General features: G+C 33.4%; 1 protein-coding gene across 5 annotated transcripts in view; it reads right to left on the reverse strand.

The window, feature by feature from the left end:
• Window positions 1–25220, reverse strand: part of LOC100872168 (uncharacterized) — a 66762-nt gene that overhangs the window by 12368 nt on the left and 29174 nt on the right. Inside the window, exons 3-9 of one of the 5 annotated variants that reach the window (XM_086907216.1) lie at window positions 23419–23606; window positions 21417–22479; window positions 18983–19236; window positions 16357–16479; window positions 15064–15321; window positions 13350–13529; window positions 5003–5128 (exon numbers count right to left, since the gene is read on the reverse strand). In XM_086907216.1, the coding sequence (XP_086763342.1) occupies window positions 5003–5128; window positions 13350–13529; window positions 15064–15321; window positions 16357–16479; window positions 18983–19236; window positions 21417–22479; window positions 23419–23606 (2192 nt within the window). Of the gene's footprint in view, window positions 1–5002; window positions 5129–13349; window positions 13530–15063; window positions 15322–16356; window positions 16480–18982; window positions 19237–21416; window positions 22483–23418; window positions 23607–25220 lie in introns of all 5 variants that reach the window. The other 4 variants (XM_086907215.1, XM_086907219.1, XM_086907218.1 and 1 more) reach the window with 4 other exon arrangements.

Consider the following 25220-nt stretch of genomic DNA (forward strand, 5'->3'; position numbering starts at 1 on the left):
TTACAATTTAATTGAAGCAAGTTTGAAAGAAGCTTGATTAAAAAGTTTATATCAATCTCTCTTATTTTTATTATATTATTATATTATAATATTTTTCTTTAATCTTTACGTTATAAATTGTAAAACGTGCAAAACATTTCACATTCACGATGTAAGTTAGAAATCCTTTAAGTTATATTATTTTTCTACATAGAAAGGAATCATTTGTTGATGAATAAAAAAGAAAAAAAAAAACCTATAAACAGCACATCTCTCGAATATTCGTCAAATACATTCGATTCCTATTCCATTCTTGTTAAATCGATACGAAGCTACGAATCTCTCGGTCCATTTATAATTAGCCAGACTTTCCACGAATTTACCCCGAAATCAAGGTAATTTCTGTCACCGTTAATATCCAATCTAGCAAGGGCGTAACCGAGATGTCGATCCCGCGACATCGCCCAAGCGTTGCAGCACTCCGTGTTGAATGCCTGCTCCTATTATTCCCCATGTCTGCTACCCTAATATACGAATCGTGGATGTTAATGACGATCGTGGTGGGAGAGGGGGGGGGGGGAGACGACACGTGTCGGTGCTACATTTGCAAGAATCAGATCCGTGACGGTTCTGCACGGGGCGAGCTAGTATCGACGATTGTCCCAATGGATTGTTTCAATGGAAAGCTGGATTTCGAGCGTAAAACGGGTCACTTGACGGAAAATCTTGGGGACCTGCAATGTCTGCAATACCTCGGTTTCAAATCGCCAATTTCCGATATCGATTAACTCATTAAGGAGCAATCTCGTGTTCGCACAACATTTGCAATTTTCCTCTTGGTTGATTTGCACTTATTGAATTCCGGATCTAATGTTGCGAAAAGGATTCCAAGCATTTGTTTTCGTCGCCATTATTTATTTATTTTTTTCTACTTAAGGTTTAGAATTTTGGGAAATTATTAAACGAACGTTCTTTGTTTAAATTAAACTTCGTCTAAATTTTGGTATCAATTTCATGATTCTGAGATTCCTCTTATCAAGTTTGTGTTTTCAAATCATCAGAAACGGCATTCCTCCAATCTTTCTATCTTTCTCTTCCATTATGACAAAGTGGATCAAACAATTATGCATTACACATTCCAAATTTCGAATAACAGAATTATCATAATATATAAATTTAAAGAAATAAATTTAACGCGTATCAATATGTGGTTATTAAATCTAGGTATAAGTAAGTTAATTCTGGTATTTGGAATCTGCTTTCGGACTAAGGACTAAGTCAACGTTAATGCTTTTAGACCGCTTCATAGATGACGAGTAAAGCCCTCGTTAGCAACAGAAGGATTAAGATAGTGCAACGTCGATTTGCTTTATCTGTAGTCCTATAACTAAACAAATAATCCTACGATATGAATCATTCCATTGAAAGCTAATTTGTTTGTTAAATGCGAATAAATTAAAAAAATTTTGGAAATATAATTTGTTCGAAAAATCATCAGAAAACTATGATGAAATTAAAAATCTATTAGTCTATCTAAGGGATAAATGACATTAAAATTTTACAATATTTACATAAGAATCAATACACACAATTCAATTTCATAATTTGACTCTAATATAAATTCGACGCTTTCTTTTTATTTTAAATATCGATTTGAAAATATTGACACGATGTATTGTAATTGTTATAAAAGTTTGTCATCTTTCCATCCATTTATACGATATGCAAAATCTGAAAAGGAAACAACACCGGTTAATTCGAAATACATTTCTATCCTTATGAAATTGAAATTTCAACTTTCACCGTATTATTCCGATTTCGTTTTCCAACTTGTTCAAATTTTTGTTCCACGAGTTTACTTTCTCGTTTTCATAAACTTACCAGGCAATAAGAAAGACACAAGAAGTTCCAACGTGAAATTTGCATTGGATAAAGGTGCACGCTAATATTTTACAAGTTTCTCCGAGAATTTGAAATCAAGTGACCCAGATTGTGATTGTTTGCACAGTTATTCCGTCTCGCCACGATGGTTTACATTCAGCGACGAACCGATAATTGTCGAATTCTATTCTATTATCGGCGAAAATTACGTTTGCAAAATCGAGTACAATGCTTGAAAAAAAAAAAAAATATAACGAGAAGTTTATTCTTTCTTCTTTATGGAGAGAATTAAAAAAATTTGATGGATTCGATGGGAGAAGTAATTGAGACTCAAAATAATTTTTTTACGCGAAAGCTAAAAATTGATTTTTGAAAATTGATTATTTGAAAAACTAACCTTAGCTTCTTCGAGAAAAAAATATCGATGACAGGCACTAATCTTGTCTTCTATCATCCCCATAAATGTTACAGTTACAACTCAATATAAATCATTAAAATAATACAAAGATCATTTTGTACATTTATATAAAATTAGAAGTGAAATTAGATAAACTTAAGCCTCTAATAATAAACCACTGCCGTTCGTACAGAATCACAAATGAAACTCTGATTTTTCGATATAAAAAGTGCAAGAAGAAATTGAAAATTCTGTCATTAAAACACACTCGAGGGATAGAGTGAAACGATACATTGAAGCTCCTTTTTGTTTCATCCCGATATCTCTATCGGTTGCCGAAATATAAAGACTTGAAGTATCGAGAAGCGCGAGGCGACGTGCAGAGATCATGAATGGGCTTGCAACTCGATGACCTATATTTTTTCTTGGAAATACGTACTACATTCTTCCAAGAATCGTGTACTACGTTTTTCCAGGAATCGCGTCTGTCATTGGTCTGGAATTTGGAATAGGTCAGTGAGAAGAAGTGCGAGCGAGAGATCCGAGTAAGCGACGAGGACGCAGATAGTAAAATAACCAAAAATTGTCTTTTCCTTTACACGACGATATCTCGGGAACCGGAAGTCGTATCGGGACGAATAAAAATACGTTTTAAAGAGAAAAGTTCCGCGCCTCTGATGATTCTTTACTCATCGACCGGAAGTCACTATCTTCGAAGTTATAGCGGTTTAAAATTTTTCTAATTTTAATAGAGTTTAATCAGGTTTAAGTTAAATGGTTAAAAATTATCTTCTCTTTGAACGATGGTATCTCGGGAACCGGAAGTCGTATCGGGACGAATGAAAATGCGTTTTAAAGAGCAAGGTTTCGCGCTTCCAATGATCTTTCATTTATTAATTAGAAATCATTATTCTCGAAGTTATAACGCTTTGAAGTTTCTTTAATTTCAATAAAGTTTAATCGAGCTTTAAGGTAAATTATAGATACGTTTCTTTCTGGAAAAATATGTTTCTGCATAAAAATCAGCGTAGCTATGACTTAAAAAAAGTCATATAAAATCAATTCAAATCTACTTCAACGTGAAACTAATAAAATAAATAGAAAAAAGAAGACAAAGATTAAAATCGGAAAATTTCAGTAGCAGAAATATTCGATAAATCGTCAAGAAGTAATCGTCTAGAAATTTCTCAGAGCGAAAACGTTCTAAATCATCTAGTACTTGAAAAAATTACTGACAGCGATGTACGATATGCGATATAAGTGGTTCAATGAAGTAAGAGGGAAAAAATAGACACGTTAACTTCGTCATACGTACAGACAAGAAATAATGTGAAATGAAACGTAGAAACATTTCTTTTTCTAATAAAAATTAATTTATAGCGATGTTTGAATTGTTAAAGGAAGAGAATTGCCAGAAGAATTTGATTATATTTTTTGATGCCCAAACAATTTTAAAAATTATTATTTCCAGTTGATTTTAATCCCATAGATTTCCATATTATTTCCAGAAATTTTTTATTCGATAATTCTATGATAATTTAGTTTTCAACGAATAATATTTCACACTATGTAAAGATAATTCTGACACAATGAACGAAAAAAATTCGGAATTAAGATTAAAAAATTTCACAAAAATTTCTCGTTCGTTAATTTACATTGTGGACATCGTTTTGTTTTGAAATACGAATAAATTTATAATAGAAGAAAATATAATACGTATAAAAAAAAAAAAAAGATCTAAAAAGTCAACGAAAGTACAAGTTTAAAATATATTGGAAGAAAAGCGGAAACTTCAAAACTCTTAAAAATTTAATTCCACAGAGATTATCTTTTCGTATCTACGAAATCTACGAAGATCAAAAGCACTATTAAAAGATAAACACGCAATTCAGATTTCCTCATTCCATCCAAGTGAGAAGGTGCCTCGAGGCACGGTGGATTAATCCGACTGCAGGAAACGCGGGTAAATTTGTAGTTGTCCCGCGAATAAAAGGCAAGTATTACTCAGCCGTGTAAGTATTAATCGCAAAAACGCTTCTCGTCGCGTGTGTGTCCATGATAGCATTATTACATAGCCGAGAAATTTCCCCCCGCCTCTCTGTGGAACATATTGCGTTTCCCAGACGCGCGAATGATGTATGATCCTCGAGGATGGAACGAGTAGTCGAATGAAAAGGAGTTCCGAAACTTCCCTCCCAAGAAAAGAGAACATTTCGAGGGACGACAAGTACAGGATGTATCAAAATTGCTGGGCGATTTGATACGATAATGGATGGGGAAGAAAACGTTTCTTGTTCAATAAATGGTTAACTTTTTTCTTAGTGAACGAAGATTCAAAGATGAAGATGAATTTTGTTGAATTTTTTTTTTTTTTGTTGAAAGAGAAGAAATTTGAAAAGTGAAAAATTTTCGTTTCATCCTTCCTTTTAATTCGAACGTTTTTTTTTTTTTTTTTTGAATATGATGGGATTTTAATTATAAAATTTTCATTGAATCGTTATACATTAGATGTATATTCGAGTATTTACTGTGAAATAAAATGATAAATATTCAAAAATAAATCTGGCAATACTTTCTTTTCAGAAATTCTACTTAAAACTAAGAAAAAACTAAACATCAGATCTTAGCCAGATACTTTAATGATACTTTTACTTTATTTAGGTAATATTTGATATAGAAAAAAAAAGAAATCAAAGAAACCATTGATAAAATTATGAAACATTCTCTAGAAAATGAGAAACTCACCCACGCAGGACTTGCCATCCGACGACAGAGCTTTTTCGTCACCGTCACAGGCGCAGAAGAAGCTTCCATCCGTATTTTCGCAGACTTCTGTGCACCCACCGTTGTCAACTGTACACTCATTGATATCTACACAAAAATACGCAGAATTATTTCACACATCACGCATGATAAACAATCACGGAATTGTTATGCTACATTTAAACGCTCAGGATTTACGCGAACGGAATATTTCACTTTCCACCATCGTAATTTATAAAATTTTTAAAACCGGCCGTGACGTGCCAAGTTTACAGATAATTTTGTAATGAAAAGAGGCGGCCGGAGTAGAGGCATATAAACTAGAATTTTACAGGATGAATCGCAAGTTGCAAAAGATTCGAGAAAAAAAAAAATAACATGAAAATCATTTATTGTTGCATGGTATTAATCATCGATTTAATGGGATACACGCTTCTTAAAGTAGTTTTTAATGGTTGTTTTTAATGATGTTACTCCAAGCACATAACAAGAATTTATTTTTAACACAGGAATATATCTCTTTTTTTAAACTCTTAACAACATGTAATTTGAATTTGAAATAATGCATTTATGCAAAATATTATTTACCCACATTTTCTCTCAAAACAAAAATCCCCTAATAATAAATATAAATTCGGAATTCGCGATAATTAATAACATCGAAAAAATAGATATGTATAATCCATAATACCCATACCTAATTAATCAATTCTACCGATTTTACGTTAACAAAATGGATCGAAATAACCCATCATCATCGTACTTGAACTTCGACACGCGTTAAATATAACATCGAAATATCTATTCCGATCTTCTTAACCCCGCGCATCGGACATACAATTTCGGACTGGCCGCGAAAACAGAGACGTATCGCCATTATTCTCGCGTGATTAACTCGCGAGCGTTCCCTTTCGCCACGATAACACCAGCTGTTATCGATCAGCGCAAAGTTCAAGTTCCTCGACGCGGATGTTACACGAGGCTATGATAATGCGCCCTGACCTTTCACCTCCCCTCCCTCCCTACATTTGAACGACGGAAAACGACGGAAGGCCCTCCCTCTCCCCCTTTCGTTCGCATACAACACACGTTCGTCTGCGTTCTTTCGTTGACCGACCCGGTCAATTGTCCACCCGATGGCGTTAAATTGACCGAAATAGACGTACAAGGGTCGGCCGGATTGCGATTGCCTCGAGCGCTTTCAATGACCGCCAAGAGTGCTCGACTTCCGCCGCTTTCACGATACCGTGGCTCGCGATACCGTGAACGACGTACGCGCGATAATGACGCGACAAAATGGTCGAAACGTGTCCCCTCCGAATCGATACAATGCCCGCTTGATTTTTCGTCGCCTGGGGGATTTCCTTTGTGAATGGTTGGCTACGCGCGTATTCTTGGCCCGGCGTCTCTTGCGCGTGGACGGAATGCAAGGGGTGGATTTATTTTGGATTTATTTTGTTGGGTGTGGTGGAACAATTTTGGAATTTTTATCCAGAATGGAGGATTTTTAAAGTGATAGAGAGCAGAGAAAGAGAGCAGATTGATATAGGGAGGAATTAATAAATGTGAATTCAATCGATGATTGAGGTTAGGATAATATTGGCCGATACATGTTTGTTGTAATTAAATATTTGCGTTTCGATCGAGTTTTGAAAAGTAAAGTGAGGGATGATGATGACGATGAAAATGTAGTGTTAAGGATAAATAAGGGGGAAATTAGATTAGAAAGGGATTTTGAAAAGAATGAGGAGAGGAAAAAATAGTAATAAGATAAAAATATCTTTGGGTATAAATTAAAATGAATATTATTTTCGTTGAAAGAGTTATTCTCGATTCATTCTTCATTTCTTTCGGAGAGAAATAATGGAGAGAAATAAGCAAGTGTATCAAAATGCAAATTTCAAGTGGTAAACCATAATCTTCATCCATAAAAAGATTCTAAAAGGTAAGAAACAAAGCAAGTTAACAAGTCGACGATTTGTTGAACTTTTCGCGTTATGTATTATTCATTGTTTCGAGGCAAATCTGACAACTCTCAGTCGAGTTAGACAGTTTTTAATGCTAGTTCATAAGCCTTGTGTGCACATATGGTTGACATCGATCCAACAGTTATGGTACAGCAGGTGCCTTGAAGAAAATTTATTATAAAGCTGCAACTGCTATTACATAATTCCATTAATCATACTGTTTAAAAATATCTTGAACAGTTATGTAAATATTTCGCTCTATATTTTATTTCTATATACTTTATTTCAATTACTTATTTCTGCGATTTCTCTTAAAACGATATTCTTTCTTTTAAAAATTTCATTATTAATGACATCAATAAGTTACTTGTATTATAATATTTTCAAATTTTTTTGAATTTCGAAACTCCCTTTGATCATTTTACACTAATACATTCGAGATGTAGAAACATTATAATAAGCACTATCAAGCTTGTAAAGCTTCAACCTCTTTGATTTGGCACACGTGGTTTCGACATTGATGACGAACAACCATTTATCACTGGAAACTATAACGACTAATTTAAATTTAAAGCGGAATGTGTCATGTACACGATGATACCAGTGTATATATATATGAAATAACAATTTTTAAATAGATCAGTGTCTGAAATATACACGCGATATTTTATTCTCGAAATATTCTTTTGTCTTTTACTTTGTAAAACGTATCTCTTCTTTCTCTGACTCGTTCTTCTTATTTTTGCTAATTATATTGATTGACAACATGTTATATAAACTATTATATATGTACAACACAATAACGAGATATTTATTATGAACATTTTTTTACTCTAATATCTCAGTTTATTAAATAATTCTGCAATATATTTGCACAGATGTGCGAATACTGCCTTGTTTGATTGCAGAGTGCTGATTATATCACATTTATAAGTTGCTGCCTCAACAAATATAAAATACGTTTGTTATTTGGTACAAATGTACAATTCATCGTATTCATAAATGACAAATATTTCGGTTAGTTATCAAAATTAATTATAGGTATATTTTGATACGTTCGATCGTACAATTCATTTGTGTAATTCAACACATTGGAAAATTTAATACATTTCTATAAGAGGGTAAAAATTAATATTGTATATTCCAACAGAGAAATAAATAATTATGTAACAGAAGCATTCAAAATATTTGCATATACATTGTTGCTCTTCGCGTTCATTGTTACAATTTAAAATGAGAGAAAGAAAAAAGATACGTACACACACATACACATACGTAAGAAAAAACAAGCTCTTGGGAAAAGTGCACAAAGTTAACCGGTAATGAGACACTTACAAAAACGAACACTGTGCTCCACAAAAGTGAAAAGGGTACTTTGCAGAGAAATTTTTTTACGGGACGCTACTTGTTGTAACAATTTTCTAAACTTATAACGACTTATTCCGGTGAAACTTGGTCAGGATACGTCAGATCCAGATGAACGATAGCGGAAATCGGGAGGAGAGAAAAAGAAGAAGGGAGAAAATACGATAACAATGGAAATCCCGAGGAGATAGTTAATGGATTTCCCGATGTTCGGGGTATTTAGCCAAGGCGTAATGAAAATACGAAGACAATAAAGCAAAATAACTGTTTTCCTCGCATCGAAACGAGGCCATCGTAAAAACTTTGCAAGATCGAGAAAAGTTAAGACGAGCTTGTTAGAAGTTCATCGGATGAAATATGAATAATATACTCGAAGAAACTTTTCAAAAATTACGAGCTCACAATCAACGATTTATATAGCATGATTTGTATCCCTTTTCTTGGTAGCAAACCTTTCCAAAATATAATAAAACGGAATAATTTTAAAATGAGCAATTTGAGAGACAATTATATCGTTTTAAGTAAAAAAGATTTTTGGAATATTAAACGTATATTCTCTCAGCTTTTCATTAACAATTTATATTTCTAATAATGTAATGAAATTATAATAAAACTTGAGGTATACTCATTAAATTATTCTTAATTGAATCTTTCTCGAAATTAAATGTGCGAAAGGTCATGTTTGTTCATGAATTTCCTCCGTTGTGTTAATTATGTCCACTTGGAATTACTACCGGTCTTAACAATTATGTAATTATAATATTTACAATGGTTACAATGGTCTCTCGCTAAGTCACCAGACACTTGCTAATTTTAGGCATAAGCTTATTAATCTAATTATTAATAATTGTAACATTAATTTGTGAATTGTTTTATTAATGTCTTATTCATATAAATTTTTAGATACTTGTTCAACATCATTTTCGTAATTGTTTCCTCTTCCATTTAATTGTAAATCGTTTATCAAGTTTGAAAAAATAACAAGTATATTATAATAAACTATATTTCTCTTAAGAAAATTTCTTTTTTAAAATTGTATAATAGACTCTTTATAATCCTAATATACTTTTTCTTGTTTCATATAACAATAAATTATTTTATTTTTTATATTTTTCAATTATATAATATTACATATAATTCTTATTGCCCGATATTTAACAGATTAAAGTAGATTTCCAGTAAGATTATTAAAACATAGTATTTCCTTATAATTGATAATATAATGTTACAATTATACTATCATATTCATACATTTCTTGAAATGTTTTTTAAAATTTCCATAATTTATAGACTATATCTATATCATCGAATAAATTCTAAAACCGAACATTCAATTGTAAACTTTTAAAATTAAATTGTATTTTAACCAATAAGAAATTCATCGATTCGCAAAATTATCTAAGGAAAAGAAAGAAGTGTGCAGTGGTGCAATCACTCGTTCGAACATTACAAGTGAAAAAGCAGACGTAATGCGAAACGAATTCGCAGTAAACTAGACAAAGAAGAAACATACGAAACTTCCGCTCTCTAGCGGAGGATCGAAGAAACGTTAACTTTCCTCAAGTATAATCGTTTCTCTTTGTTCTATCTAAAAACAAAAGGCTACCAAAAAATGAACCAACTGTTTCCTGCGATAAAAGACTCCGAAACTAATTCAAAATTTCTTACAATCGCATTTTTAAAACATTTTTGCGATATCCTCCGCCAGAAATTCTAGATCTAACAGAAAAAGAGACCTCCTTTCGCCTCGGTGCTCATCATTCTTTTTCCTTACTTACTTATTCGCGAAACGACTTCTTCGAATTAATCTCTTTCGATGAAAGTTCTTAGTGATAGTAAACCAAAATTGTTGCCAAAAGTCGAGCGATTGAATTTCTTATTGTTTAAGACTAACTAAAGTTTTAAAACCCATAATTTTTCGACTTTTTACTAATGCTGATGAATTTTTAAGTAAGATAAAATTTCGCTCATTATTTAAATTGTGGATTTCATTATTTTCGAATCTTACTTTTGTAAATTGTATTTATTTTAATTCTCTTGTATGAATATTTTTGTGACAAAATTTCTTTAATCTTTATTGTATTATTATAATTATTTCTTGTTTTTAGAATTTACACGCTATACGTAATGCATAAATTCTAAAATATTCTAACGTATTATTGGAGAAATTTCTTAATAATACTAATAAATTTAGAAATATTAAGGAAAAAACTTATCATTATATAGTTTCTCCAATAATATAAAAACCACCATCTTACTTTTTATCAGGAAATAATCAGGAAAAAATTAATAATCGCCAATTACAACTTCGCCAATTGAAAAATCTCCAGAGTTTCATCCAAACTCGATTAAACTTCCCGATATATCGTCACCCCGAATTTTTTAATTTCCACGAGTCAACCCATCCGGAAACGATCCCTCCGCGCGTTACATAATGAGCCGGGCATAATTCCATTAATCCATCCCGGTTCGCATTTATCTTCTTCTTTTATATCCCCTGGGGGAAATTCGAGAGAGCTGTCACCTTGTAATCAGGATCGTAGAGACGCCTTTAGAACCCTTAAATCATTCCACTTCTCTCGACGGCTGTTACCATCGAGCCACGAAAAGAACTCGTTCTCAATGGAAACTATAAAACGGCGACAAATTAGGAACGAGATTCGAAGGGAGAAAGAAAAGAGAATTTTCGCGAAGCTTGCTTTTTTTTTTTTTTCTCGCTTTTGAGAAACGTGTTCTTTTCGTATGGAATATGGCGATGAATTAGAAAGGAAGGAAAATCGAATCTTGCTGTACATTTGGTTTCTTGGTATTTTACTCGATTCTTCGAGAAATACCTGACAAAATCTGGTTTGAAGGATTGGAAGAGATGTTTGAGAAAAGAAACGGAATTTCATCAGGCTTATAGATTTTTGGTCTATTAATTTTTGGAAGGATTTGTTTTAATAAAATAAATTAGAAAGGCAGATTTGAAGAGAGAAAATCGAATTTCGTGACTCTTATTTTCTTCTCTTCAAATTTTGTGAAATACTGAAAGAATTCGTTTTGAATAGAAAATAGGGAGGGAATTGGGAAAGGGTTCGCAGAAGGAAAATCGAATTTCTTTCACGATTCCTATGGAATATTGAAAGAATTCTTTTTTTTTTTTCTTAGAATAGAAAACAATGAATTAGGAAAGGAAGAATCTGAAGAAGGAAAATGGAATTTCACGTTGCTTGGTTCCTTGATCTTCTCGTGGATTCTCGTGGAATATTGAAAGAATGTAGATTAAATAGAAAACAGAAACGAAATGGAAAAAAGATTCGAGAAGAATAAACTGAATTCCGCGACACTCGATCGTTTGGCTTTCTAACAATTTTACAAAGATATTGAAAGAATGTTGAAATCGTTATAGAGAGAGAAAAATTTAATATTAAAAATGTAACAAATTCATTTTTGAATATATAAATCTTTCTTTAATGAAATCTTCTAAGCTTTGTCTCCATCAAAAGTATCGTTATTATTTTTTATTACTAATCCCAATCAATATATTATTGATTCTATTAATTAACAAGTTTTGCATGATAAATACTAATTCTAATTGCAAAAAAAATTGTAATAAATACATTCGTGAAATGAGAAAACAATAACAGTAGCAAGATAACAAGTAACAAGATAATTTCGAAAAAAGAATTTCTTTTGCACCAACTACATTCAATTACCCAACAAAAGAGATAATAAAAAAGAAGTAAACGATTTAATTAATATTCACATTCTTCTGATAACTATCATCATTACAAAACTTTTTAAATTTTTCAACTTTCAAAAACAAAGATCAAGAAAACCAATCTTTTAGATTAATATTTTAATTGAAAGTGCAAAATTAAATTTCCTTTAAAATTGGAAAACGAATATCTAAATCTAAGATATTATAAGATATTACGTCGAAATGTAATTTAATATAATTCGATAAATGGGAGATAAATGTATTAAAGGTAAGGGTTAGATACTACCATATTTCTTACCAAATCAAATTAAATCAATTTAATAATATAATTTGTACGAATAAATGAAGGAAGAAAATTTTTCTCCAAACTGAAAAACGTTTCGAACCAGCCGCCAGTTTCCATTAAATCGGACAGTTTTCCGACAGTTGATGATCCAGAATCTCGACCCCGATATTACCATCGTAGAATCCACTAGCCTACCAAGTGGATCCATGTGCAGGTTAATTCGATTACGTACTGGGATCGTCTAGAACGGTATTATGGGGCACGACTAGGACCAGGCGGCGGAATCTCGTTAGGACGCTCATCTCCCTATGGAATTGTTATCGTACCACCCATCAGTTGCCTCCACTAAAATTTTCCACCGCGAAATGAACGACAAACACAATTATCCCGGTTACCGAAGAATATCGTCGTTACGAGCCAAGCTTCCCTTGTTTCGAATACACCATAGTGATACACAGCTACGTAACGGATTCATAATTCTGATTCCCATTTTAACCATTGGCTGCTTATGATTAAGTCGTTTCAATTCTCTACGAAACAAAGCATCTTTAATCTTCAAGTTTCTCTAGTTACCGTTCTAGAGATTAAAGAGGAAGATTCGACAAGATACAATTTTTACAAAGACTTTAGAGTTCATTTTTTCGTTCTTCTTTTTCATACTTTTATTTAATTCCTACAATTTCGTTCATTGATCCTCTAAACTTCGAAATAAATCGTATATAAATCTTAATAACGACGAAAAAAAATGATCTCTTGGTATATTTCACTAATATACCACGAAAAAGATCTTCTCCACGTTGATTTGCATCGTCAAGACAATTTGCTATTCGAAATCAATCGTTCGGAAGGGAAATTCGACGTCGAAATCGCAGGAATCGCGAAGCAACCGAGGTACAATGTATTACAGGGAGGAGTGGATGTTCGCAAAGTGAAAAGTGTCCGCCGCGGGGCTTAGCCGGGGCAAATCCAACTTCCTGTTAAATCACCCGTACGGATTAAACCACTTACCGATACAAGTTCCATCGGGGGTGGCCTCGTAGCCCGGCAGGCACGTGATGGACAAGCTGTCCAGTATCGGTTGATCCTTCAACTCCATTGGCTCCGCGCATCGATAAGATCCTGGTGTGTTGATACAACCGTACCGACACATCTCCGTTTGCAAATCGGGTTGGGCGCACTCGTCCACGTCTGGAAAAGAGATACATCGTATTTTTTCCCCGCCCCCCTTTTTTCCTTCTTATCGTTTCGAACGATTTAATTCCGTGTCGAAGATTTGATTTTCGATATCGTTATTCGAGATTTTATAGGATCGTACGAGGAATAATATCGTGATATTTTGTATCTAAATGGAATATGGAAGATAGGTTTATCGAGGATTGGGAACGGGGGAACATTTATTCATCTTTTTATATTTTTGTTTGAATTAATTAATTGATGAAAAATATCGGGCAGCGTGTATATTTTCGTTAAAAGGATATAAAATAAATATGCGAATTTCTCTGAGTTTTTATACAATTGTTTAACTATGCATGACTGCGAAACGTTTGAATTTTTGTTTTTTAGGGTAATAATATAATGATAACGAAAAGAATTTTTTTTTTCTTCTGGGTAAATAGAGTTTTACTCGATATACCGATATTTTTTACTTTTAAATTAATTGGAAACAATAATAAGGAACGTTTATTATGATAAAATTTTTATTTTAACGATAGTTTATAATGAAAGAATTTTAGAATGAAAGAATTTTGTTGCAATTGTATATAGCATTTTTTTCGAGAAAGGAATTAAACAATCGTATATTACATCAAACACATGGATATTAATTCTGTTTATGAATTTAAAAATAGAGATTGCAACATTTTTAATATTTCAATGAATAGATTTAAGTAGATATCATTAAATAGAACTTCATAGAACTTCAATTACGTAAAATAAATGATTGATGGCGCATTCGTTCGAATGAATGGCTAGGAAGGAAAGAAGCATTTTCAGAACGAGTTATTAATTAACAGAAAGCATCCATTAGTGGCTCGTATATTATTAACGCACTCATGACGCACTCATAAAAGATTCAAACCTTTGTGCATTGGCAAAAAATACAATAAAAAAAATAAAAGAATGGAATGTCGCTGTTCACAAGCCCATTATACACGCATATTAGACACGGTTTCGATTTCTCTGACGAGGCTAATTAAAAGATATCCTGCTTGGAACAGAATCATATTTTTTCAATTTGATTTTGCAAACGTTTGGAATCACGAATCTTTTAACATGCACATTGAAAAAATAATAGAAAAAAAGCAAAATCTACTAAATACTAAATATTAAAGAAACGATAAACGATGTTTAAACCATTTTTAAAATATACACCATTCTTTCATTATTTAAATCCTTTATTTCAATAGGTTACTCATGACAGAAAAAATTACCAAAACCATCACAGTAATTTTCAATATTAAATATAAGTACCTTACTCTTAATATACATTAATTAAGCTCATATATCTCAGTAGATCTCAACTGTAAAACCTTTTAAAAACCTAAATTCACTACATTACACGATACATTTTAAAATTATAATCCTAAATTCTACAAAATCTCTCTTTTTCCACAATGTGCATCATTCAAAAAATGCGCAGAAGCAATGTTTTTCACGATTTCTCTTCCACAGGAAAAAAATAAGGGAAATAAGTAAAGAAATAAGGGTAAGCAAATTCTATTACCTTGACAGGTTTTCCAGTCGTCCTCCAGGATGAAACCGTCGGGACAGAGACAAAATACTCGTCCCATGGTGGAGAGACAGGTGTGGGAGCATCCCGCGTTGTTGACGCTACAGGGACCCGCTGTCTGACACGTGTGGTTGTCGGCTGACAGCACGGTGTCCTGTAGACTGTCGCAGGAACATTCATAGCCGCCTATGGTGTTCCGACACGTATCCTGACAAGGCCCGTGCCCGTTGTTCAACAGACACTCATTGATATCTATGAGATAATGAGAATTAATTTTATATTTTTCTAACGGTGGATCGAGTTCGAATTCCAAAATGTAATGGATTCATTCTTGATTAAAAATTGTTAAGTTGGACAATTCAAAGTGACAGGAGAAAAGTGATGTATATACATTTATTCTGGAGAGATTTATGCTCGAGACGGTTTTGGTTAATTTGATTAACTAAGATTAAATATATTGATTTTTTTTTTTTTTTTGGTAAGTGATTTTTATTATTGTTATTAGGAGGACGGTTTCAAAGTTGGATTATATCTTGGAATCTTAGTTAAAGTAGTTTGGCGTATTAAAGCAATAATTTCTAGATGCTGGATGACGTATGTAAAGAAGAGAAAATCAATAAAGTTTCCTTCTGTGTTCCTTCTGTGTTGAACATGGAATGTTTCTCCTGTGATTTTCTCCATGTGAAATTTAATATTAATTTAAATCTTTTTCTACTAATACCAATCGTTCATAACACGATGTAATCAAAAAAAATAATCTAATCTTTCACTTTCATCAATCTAATCTTTTCAATCTTTTTTCGCCATTGCATCCATCATATAAATATATTTTTCCCGATATAATTCCTCACATTACCTCTTCCATCAAATTCTTTTAATTTATAAGGACAATCATAGCACAATATTCGTTAAAATATCGTATCCATCATCCTTCCATCCATATAATTACATAAATATCAAAAATAAATTGAAATAAATGACAAATAATTCAATAAAATAAATTTATTCGATGGAAAAATGATAAATAATTAAGATAAAAAAATAATATTAAAAACGGAATGAAATATTTTAAAACATTTAGTTAGCATTTCGAAGCAAATGGGAAACAAACGATTGAAATTCCACCAATGATCATCGATATTACGGTGTACAGGCTTTTTCGCGATTTACACTTGTTGCTTTTTCGAAGAGCGAAGGAGAGAGAGAGAGAGAGAGAGAGAGAGAGAGAGAGAGGAGGGCTAATAGATTTATACCGTGTATATGTATATTCTGGTGCAAATAACTCACCCTTGCATGTGAACCTGTCCTCGTCTAGTTTCATCCCCTTTGGGCACTCACAACGAAAGGATCCCGGGGTGTTCACACATTTATGTTCGCAACCTCCCTTGTTATCCTTGCATTCGTTCACATCTGAATTTTAACGAGTACGTGTAATGCCTGGAATTTGGCTAATTTCACGCGGCGCTACGCTTTTGATCTCAATTTATCGCGATGATCCCTTCGTAATGTTTTAATACGTAATTTCTTTAATACATGGTATCTTCTTATACTAATACAATAACCAACGGGATTATTTAATTATGATTTTAATGCATCCAGTAATTAAATTTAAATTTTACAAATGAATATATTATCTCTGATAAGATATCTCGATGTAAATTGGAAACGCGATATTTTATAAATTTATACTTTTTTATTTTCGGGAAAAAGTATCTGAATGGTTCGGAAAAAACTTTTTATGCATTCAAAAATAACGATCGTTTTTATGGACAATAAATTAAAAAAAAAAATTTCATTTAAATTTTATACAAATTTGAAAAAATTATATTCAAATTTCTTTTTAAAAAAAAAATTGATGAAAATTACGTTGTGTGAAATGTCATCAGCGATATCCGAGAAGAGATAATGAGAAATCGTGGAAACACGTTAATGCCACATACTCGCCGAGAGATATGTAAATAAAGAGAATCTTTCGTTTGTAAAGAGAGGGGAGAAAAAAAAAAAAAAAAAAAAAACCTTAATTACTCGAAAGTTCGACTCGTTTCATTTCTTGTCCCTCGGCAATTTATTCGGGTCAAACCTATCCTTTTAATTTTTTTTATTCCCTTTCTGAAATAGAGTGGAACTTTGTTTTACCAGAGTCGGTTAAACCAGACTTTTAACTAATTTGGATTACCTGTCTTTACGATTCGTCTAGATTAACGACATTCTCTCCCCTGGAAGCTAATTTTTCCAAGGACCGTTAATACGAATTTTCGCTTGATTTAAACCACTTTCTCATTCAACTTAGATTAATGAAGTTTTATTGAATTTGTGTTTTTTTATTCCACGGTTCTCTCCGATCCTACGATCCTTTAATCTCATTTGCATTCAATTATCACGAATATTCTGAATTATCTTTATTTAAACAAATTTCGACAAAAAACTTTATTTTAATTGTTACAAATTTTTTGCAACTTCAAAGAAAAGCGACGTAATTAATATGATCGATCAAGAGAAAAGTCTTCGACACGTCTAACAAAACTAGAAAAGATGTTTGATATATTAATAAGAATAAATTTTGATGATGATTTGAATTTTTTCATTGATATTTTGATTTGACGATTTTGATCGAGATATTATTATTTTAAGAAAGTGATTCTTTTCAATATCTTTTTCAATATAATTTTTTAATAATACGATATAGAATAAAACTTTAAATTATAAAATATTCCAATTCTCAAATTATTCAAATTATAAAAATATATATATATACGAGAATTTTCACTTTGGATTCATCTTCAAAATTTTCTACAAAAAATATCGTAATATTTGTTCAATCCAAAATTTTCGTGTTCAATCACGTAAAATAAATTTCTTTGTAAGATAATATATAATGACTTTTTTGACTTTAACACAATATTCAGAAACAACCTGTGAATCTTTTCTAAAATTAAAATCTGTCTCACGATAAAACGTAAGGGATATTACGAGAGGATGGAAATGGAGAAACTGGTCTCAATTTCCGGCTTCCTTTTAATTTCGAAATGTACGAACGAAATGAAATTTTATAACTGTCCCCCAGTTTTATGAGAGATAAAACGACGATACGTTTCACAGTGGGATAAGAAAGAGGGAAAGGATCTCTGAAACGAAATCGTTCGTGTTTTAATACGGAGAGGAAGAAATTGTCCCTCGCAGAACGCGGAACCTGTCAATATTTCAACGAGTAGCGATATTTCATCTTGAGAAATTTCTTTTTCATCGTCTTGACGTCTCGTCAACCGAGAAAAAACGATATCGTTTCTGCATTTTACTATTCATATATTTCTTATATTCGTTTATACTCGTGACGAATGATAATTTCATAATCTTATTGAATCTTGATGAATGATCGTGTAATCGTTAAAAATTAAAAATTGTAAAGAAAACAAAATAATAAGACAAACAACATAACATATATATTTAAATCGAAATAATATTTTCAATACTTCATCCATGTTTGTGCAAGCAATAACTTTCTATTTAAATTTTCTGCATTTATTTTAATATCTATCTAACAGAATCTAAAGGATTAACATTTCGAAACAATTTATTACGTACCGTAATCTCTAATTCATATATTTAGATATTTCATGCACGTTTGCTTTAATACGTGACAAATGCTATCCAATTTATGAGAATATATCAAATCGGTATAATTTCCATTAAAAGTGATTATTTAATAATACTTTGTGTCATGAAAATTTCAAATATTCCCAAATATATTTGTTGAAAATTGGATCGATATCAAATCCAAATATTTCATCAAGTAATAGATATTGAGATGAAATTTCGAACAACGCCTAAATTAATCCCTGTCAATTAAGCGTTACTTTATCATTTACATAATATTGGAAGCAAGGATCGATGTACGAATTTTATGCAAACTTACCCATACATTTATCATCCTCCAATCGGAAACCTTTGTAACAGGAACACACCGGTCTGCCATCGACTTCTTTGCAAACGTGGTCGCAGGAAGCGTCGATGCACGCACCTTCAAAATTCGCTTTGATCTTGCACTTTGGTAGCTGTCCCACCCATTGACGATTTCTGCATAACAATCTGTTTGTTGTGCTCACCATATAGAATCCTGGGGCACATTCGTAATCGGCTTCCAAGTATTCGTGGCCTGGTATCGATGATCTTGAGAAAATACCAATTGCGTAGACTTTTAATAAAAATTTTGGAAAGAGAATAAATTTGATTCAAGAAAAACGTATCTTTTGACAATAAAAAAAAACTATTTTCTTCCTGTCATCGCCTATAGGACTGGTTTTTATTTAATTTTATAAAAAAAAGAATCAATAAAAAGGAAACATAGAAGTTCGAAGCCAGAAAAAGTGAGGAAAATGCTCTAACAATAAATAATTTTGTATGCATCGAATTTGGCCGTGGAAATTAATTCTCCGATTGGTTACCGCTTCAACTTCAAAAGTTTACGTAACTAATAGATATACAATAGCTGATCGATACTTTCCAACACATAATCTCCCAGGAAAGAGCTTTTGATCCGTTACAAACTTCTAAACCCATCGAATACAAAACATAATTAGCATAACATAAATTCTTGCCTAACACATACAAATTGCACAACTTGTTAAACATATATTTCACATTACAGTTACAAATTTTATGATTAATTTTATTGTTACTTCGTTCCAGAAAATATATTACCTCTTATTTTTACCTCGAATATTTAACCCGTGACAAAGGTAGATAGAACAAACTTCGAATCATCGCTTGACTCATGATATTTTATCCAACACTATTCTCGACGAAACTATAAAATGTCAAACTATCAATGGGCATAAATCCCTTTCTAATGTCATTCCTAATACACGCTCGAAACTTTCCACGCTCCTTATTCAACGTTTGATTCAATATTTGCTCGAGCCAAGATTTACTTGCCATTACAGCCATTTCCTTTACTCACCCGATCTTTTTATATTTTACAGGGCCGTCAGGTAATTCCTGCACGTCGAAGCATTGAAAAGTTCGGTTCCTCGATCTGAAACTTTTCTGGTTTCTCTACAATCCTGGCTACGAACTTGTCCCGGTAATTCAGTTTTCTGACGAAAAGGGGAGGAAATTTCGATAAAGGGACACGTTGTGACGTGGAGACATGTGCTCGATTAAAGAACAGACGAGAGAAGAACGAGAGAAAGAGAGAGAGAGAGAGAGAGAGAGAGGGAGAGAAAGCTTTAAAAGAAATCTGAAAAAGGTCGTTTTGAATGGAACGAGCATCAAGAACTGCAATTATAGACTTTTCAACTTACGTCCTTTGAGAAGGGAAAACACATACTTCGTTAAAGATATTGAACGAAATTCTTGGAATGAAGGGAACGTTTTGCGAATTACGTTTCTGCTTGTACTTTAATAGGAATTGAAAATAATTACTGAAAGTAATTACGTAGAAAATTAAACGTGTACGGAATATCGTTTCCTTTATACTTTCCGTGTAAAATATTTTTATTAATATAATAATATTATAACGTTAGTTAAATCCCCATTATTATATCAATAATTAATTATTAATTAATATTATATTATACATTACTTAAAATCAAACGTAAATCGTTATTATCTGGTTAACCAACTCGCGCAGAATTTAATGTAAACCAATTCAAATAATTAACTTTCATTTTCAAATTCAATTCAATCCGATTAATTTCATGCTGATATAACGTAATAACATATGTACATACATTAACCGAATAATTTTGTCAAAGTTACACATTATTCAATTTCTCGAGAAAATACTAATACGTAATATATTTTCACAATCAATATGAATATCTCCAATGACCAAAATACCAACCATATATTTTTAATTTTATTTTAATACGTTTTAAATAGATATTATCAAAAAAAAAAAAATCTAATTGATCAATAAGATATAAAATAATAATACGAATAAATATTATTATACCATAACAAATAAAGTAATAACCTACTATTAAAGAAAATTAAGCCTCACTTGATCTTAATGATTCATCAAAGAATCAAATGGACAAATGATAAACAAGTCAGAAGAAGAAGAAAATCACCATCAACTATGACATCATAATATTAATTTGTCGATGATCGAGAAGCGTTCGCCTCAATTCGATCGACGAATTATTCGCCAACAAACAAAATCGCTAAAAATCGCTCGATTCGTAAAAGTGGCATTAATTAAATTGCCATATTCTACGATATGGTGATACAATGCGCCAAACGCATAGGGGATCCTATCCTATCGTCATAAGGGAAATCGCATCGGGGGAGGAATCTGGTCAACCTGATCGGGATGAGTTGAATTATTCATGTTAAAAGCCACTTACTTTACATATTTGATCAGCGCATGCCGGGCGAGGGGTGCCGGCACGAACGTCCCGTTTATGCAAGATAAATCCCCCTTCGTATCGTCCTCGTACGCCGCCGTGCTGCTCGCCCATTCCGTGCTCTTCTTTCCGCCCAACCTGTCCAACTCTGCCTCGTCGATTATGGGCTTTCCGTGAAAATGCGATCCGCCACCGGCTCTCCTCCGCTCCACCTCGTCCCGCCTCGCCACCATCGACAATCTCAAACTCGACGTCATGTACGCGTTGTAATCCTTCAACGTCCTCGCCAGCACCTCGTTCTCCAAATCCAGAATAGGCAGATCCTCCTCCGTCCTCGAGTAGCCCAACATCTTCTCAGCGTCGTACCTAGAGTTGCCAAACTTCGCCTCGTTCCCTTTACCGCCCCTCTCCTCCTCCTCCTCTTTTCGACCCGAGTTTCTCCTAGACGACTTGGGCACAGAGCTGCCCAGGATACGGTTCTCCAAGCTGGCCGGATCCTCCATCTGCGAGATCTCTTTCTCGAGCTGTTTGGAAAATTCTCTCTCCACGGTGTCCTCGTACATGTTGTAACGCGAGGTGGTCTGCGGGGATCTCTTCGTAGCCTCGGTGGTTAATTGGTCCTGAAGATTGGACGGTGACGTAACATCCGTGCCGCTCGGGCGCGTTTGGTTACCTCTCCAAGTCACGTTCGTCGTGTCGTCCACCACGTGGCCATCGATCTTGCCGAGGAGCAGCGCCGCGGGCGCGTCGTTCATCCTTCTCTTCAACTTGGACGCTCTACGCGCCTCGCCGCTCTTCTCGCCGTTCCTCGGTCTCTTCCTCCCACGTTTCCGCTCGCGATTCTTTCTCCTCCTTCGACGCTCGGCGCGATACCTCCTCGCCGCCGTATCTTTCGGCTTCTTCGCCTGTCCGTTTCGCTTTCCCCTGATCTCGTTCTCCTGAGCGCCGTCGCGTTGACGATCCACCACCTCTGTGTTCGTGTTCTTCGAATCTTTGTTTCTGCGACGTTTCTTCCGCGATCTGTCACCGCCCTCGCCCTTTCGGCGAGTGATCGATGTCGAGGCTGCTGAAACGGGGGTAGATTTTCTTTTTTTCGTTTTCTGTTTAAGATCGAGGAGAATCTTGGATGGAAAAGTGAGCGGAATGATTTGTGTGGTTTGATTGATTTAACTAGCTTGGTTTTCTTCGATCGGTTTGATTGCGCTATACGACGATTCTTTTTTTGAAGTGCAGCAATTGTATAGAAATTATTTAAATTATGGAAAGTTTCATTGACTTGATTGTTCTATAATGATTTGTAAATTCTTCTGATATTATAGACTTTCTCCGATAACATTTTAAAATGTAACAATTATGCATGGACGAGTTTTTCTTGTACTCGTAAAAGAGAAAATCTATAATATTCTTAATACTTTGGATCATCGTTGCAATAAATTTCAATGTAAACTGTAATATTATAGAAAGTATTATTCACATGTGTGCACACGATAACTTTGAACACGGCCAATGATGCGTTTGCCACGCACTGATTAACACATGATTTCTTCCTGTTTGAAATAGACGCCACAAGGTAAACACTATCGTTTAGCATGCAATAAACTGAAGCAATTCCAGTTCGCAATCAAATAATATTTCACATGTTCATTATATGATATTCACGTGATTAAAAAATAAATATTACAATTAATACTCGCGATCAAATTTGTATTATTTTTAATCTTCTACGATTGAAATCCATTGCTTGTTCATCAAGAATGAAAAATGATAATTTATTAAAAAAAAGTTTTTATTAGTAAATTCTAACTGCAAATCGTATAATGATAAAGTGCAATGGCATGATAATAAGCGTAAGAAAATCTTTTCCTTCTAATCGAAGATAAAAAAAAAATAAACCATTTCCTCTTTGAGAAATCAACAAAAACGAAATTTAATTTTCCAAAATTTACACGATCGTAACGAGAACTTTTACAATCCGATTCGTGAGGCAAACATTTTTACTCACTGACATTCAGACCCGGCCGAAACGATGAGTTGGAAACACCTCCTGGTGGAACGAGGACCTTGTCCCTATTTCCGTCTGCCCGAGGCGCTGTTTCCACTTCCGTCTCCGACACCTCCGCCGCGTTTCGAGACGAGAGGGAGCTCCCGTTCTCATCGAGCGTCTTTTTACCCTCGAGAGACGCATCCCAGCTAATGGACAACATAACCAGCCGTTTTTTTCTTTCTCTCTCTCTCTCTCTCTCTCTCCCTCCCTCCCTCTCTTCTCCCCCCTCCTGATCTCGACAAAATGAAAAGGCTGCGTACTTGGCTAGTCCATCCCCGTTTGACATGCATAACGTCGCGTATCTCTTTCAAGTTTTCAACCTCTTTAATATTTACGTCCTCTCGAGGACACTTTCCATCGAGTTTCCTCCGAGAGCACGTGAACGTTTTGCATCGTTGGATCAACCTGAAGGATTCTTAATAGTCGTGATCCAATTAGAAATTATCCGCCTTTCTCCGGGGGAAATCGCTATTTAAACGTAAATGAAAGGAATTAGGCTTTGGATCGAGCCGGATATCCGCTGGTAAAGTGTGACGTGGAATTTACTCGAAAGTGAATTTTTTTCTTTTTTTTTTTTTTTTCATTAAAAATCACTTCTCTTTGGAATAATTTAATATAGAGTTCCAAAGAGTTTTGATTTTAAATAAGATGGTTAAATAATTTTAAGAAATTTATTAATATACCGTCGACATTTTCCTCGAGAACAAAATTTTATTTTGTAATCATATTCGTATCGTTATGCGATTATTATTCGAAGTAACTTTTATTTAAACGACGTATATAGTGATTAGTGTGAGTCACGAGTAACCTGGCCATCGACTTTTATGATCCATCACGTCAGGATTACAATCGTATGTATCATACATTGCACACGAATGCTCTCCATTAAATCATTAACCATTTGCAGTGGTCGTGAACATCAATTGGTTCATGTCATAAAATAATTTTTAAAATGATTGTATACATAAATTGTATTTTCAATAATGTATCTGTATATTTCTATGCAAACATTTTATATTAAACTAATTGTAACATGATATTTTATTAAGTTATAATATTATAACTCAATTTATCGAATTACAACTTACACAAATATATATATTGAAAATAAATATTTCCATTAAATGGAATAGAAACCAGCTCGAAATAAGATTAACAAAGGATTAAACGAATCTACCATTTAAAGATCGCAATTAATTTTTCGACAAGATCAATATCAAACGAAATGAAATTTATCGCAAATTATTAAACATTCCAATAATTTTAAACGTTAAAGTTAAATTCTTTTTTCATCGTGTGGATCTGGTCTACGAGTATCAGCATTCCACCATTCCTAGGATCTTTTAACTTTGATAATTATAAGTCATGCTACCGTGTAATTGAGACGAACGTTGACCAGTGTGCACCGTGAAATTAGGATTTCCACGAATGCGGTTCCACTGTGTTACGTATCAATTAGAAAGTTCTAGTGTGTAATACGACCGCCCTTATTTCGTACCCCACCGTAATTATCGGTTCTCACAAGTCCAACCGTTTGATCCTCGGTGCCCGCTACAACTCGGCCATTCGATCCACAAGTTTATTAAATTCGCTCGGTGAACTTGTTGCCGAGGAAACAAGAAATGTGAGGTACGTTTCTTCTTACTTCTTCTGTTATTTCTTATTTTTTCTTTTTTTCCTTCTCTCTTCCTCCTTTTTTTTTCGTTGATTTAGGTGAGTTATCGGTAAGTGAGGGTATTTGGAGGGTAGTTTTGCGGAGA

This window comes from Apis florea, unplaced genomic scaffold (genome assembly GCF_048593485.1).
Source record: "Apis florea isolate Af1SG1 unplaced genomic scaffold, ASM4859348v1 contig_2835_pilon, whole genome shotgun sequence".
In the NCBI taxonomy this organism is placed as follows: Eukaryota; Metazoa; Arthropoda; class Insecta; order Hymenoptera; family Apidae; genus Apis; species Apis florea.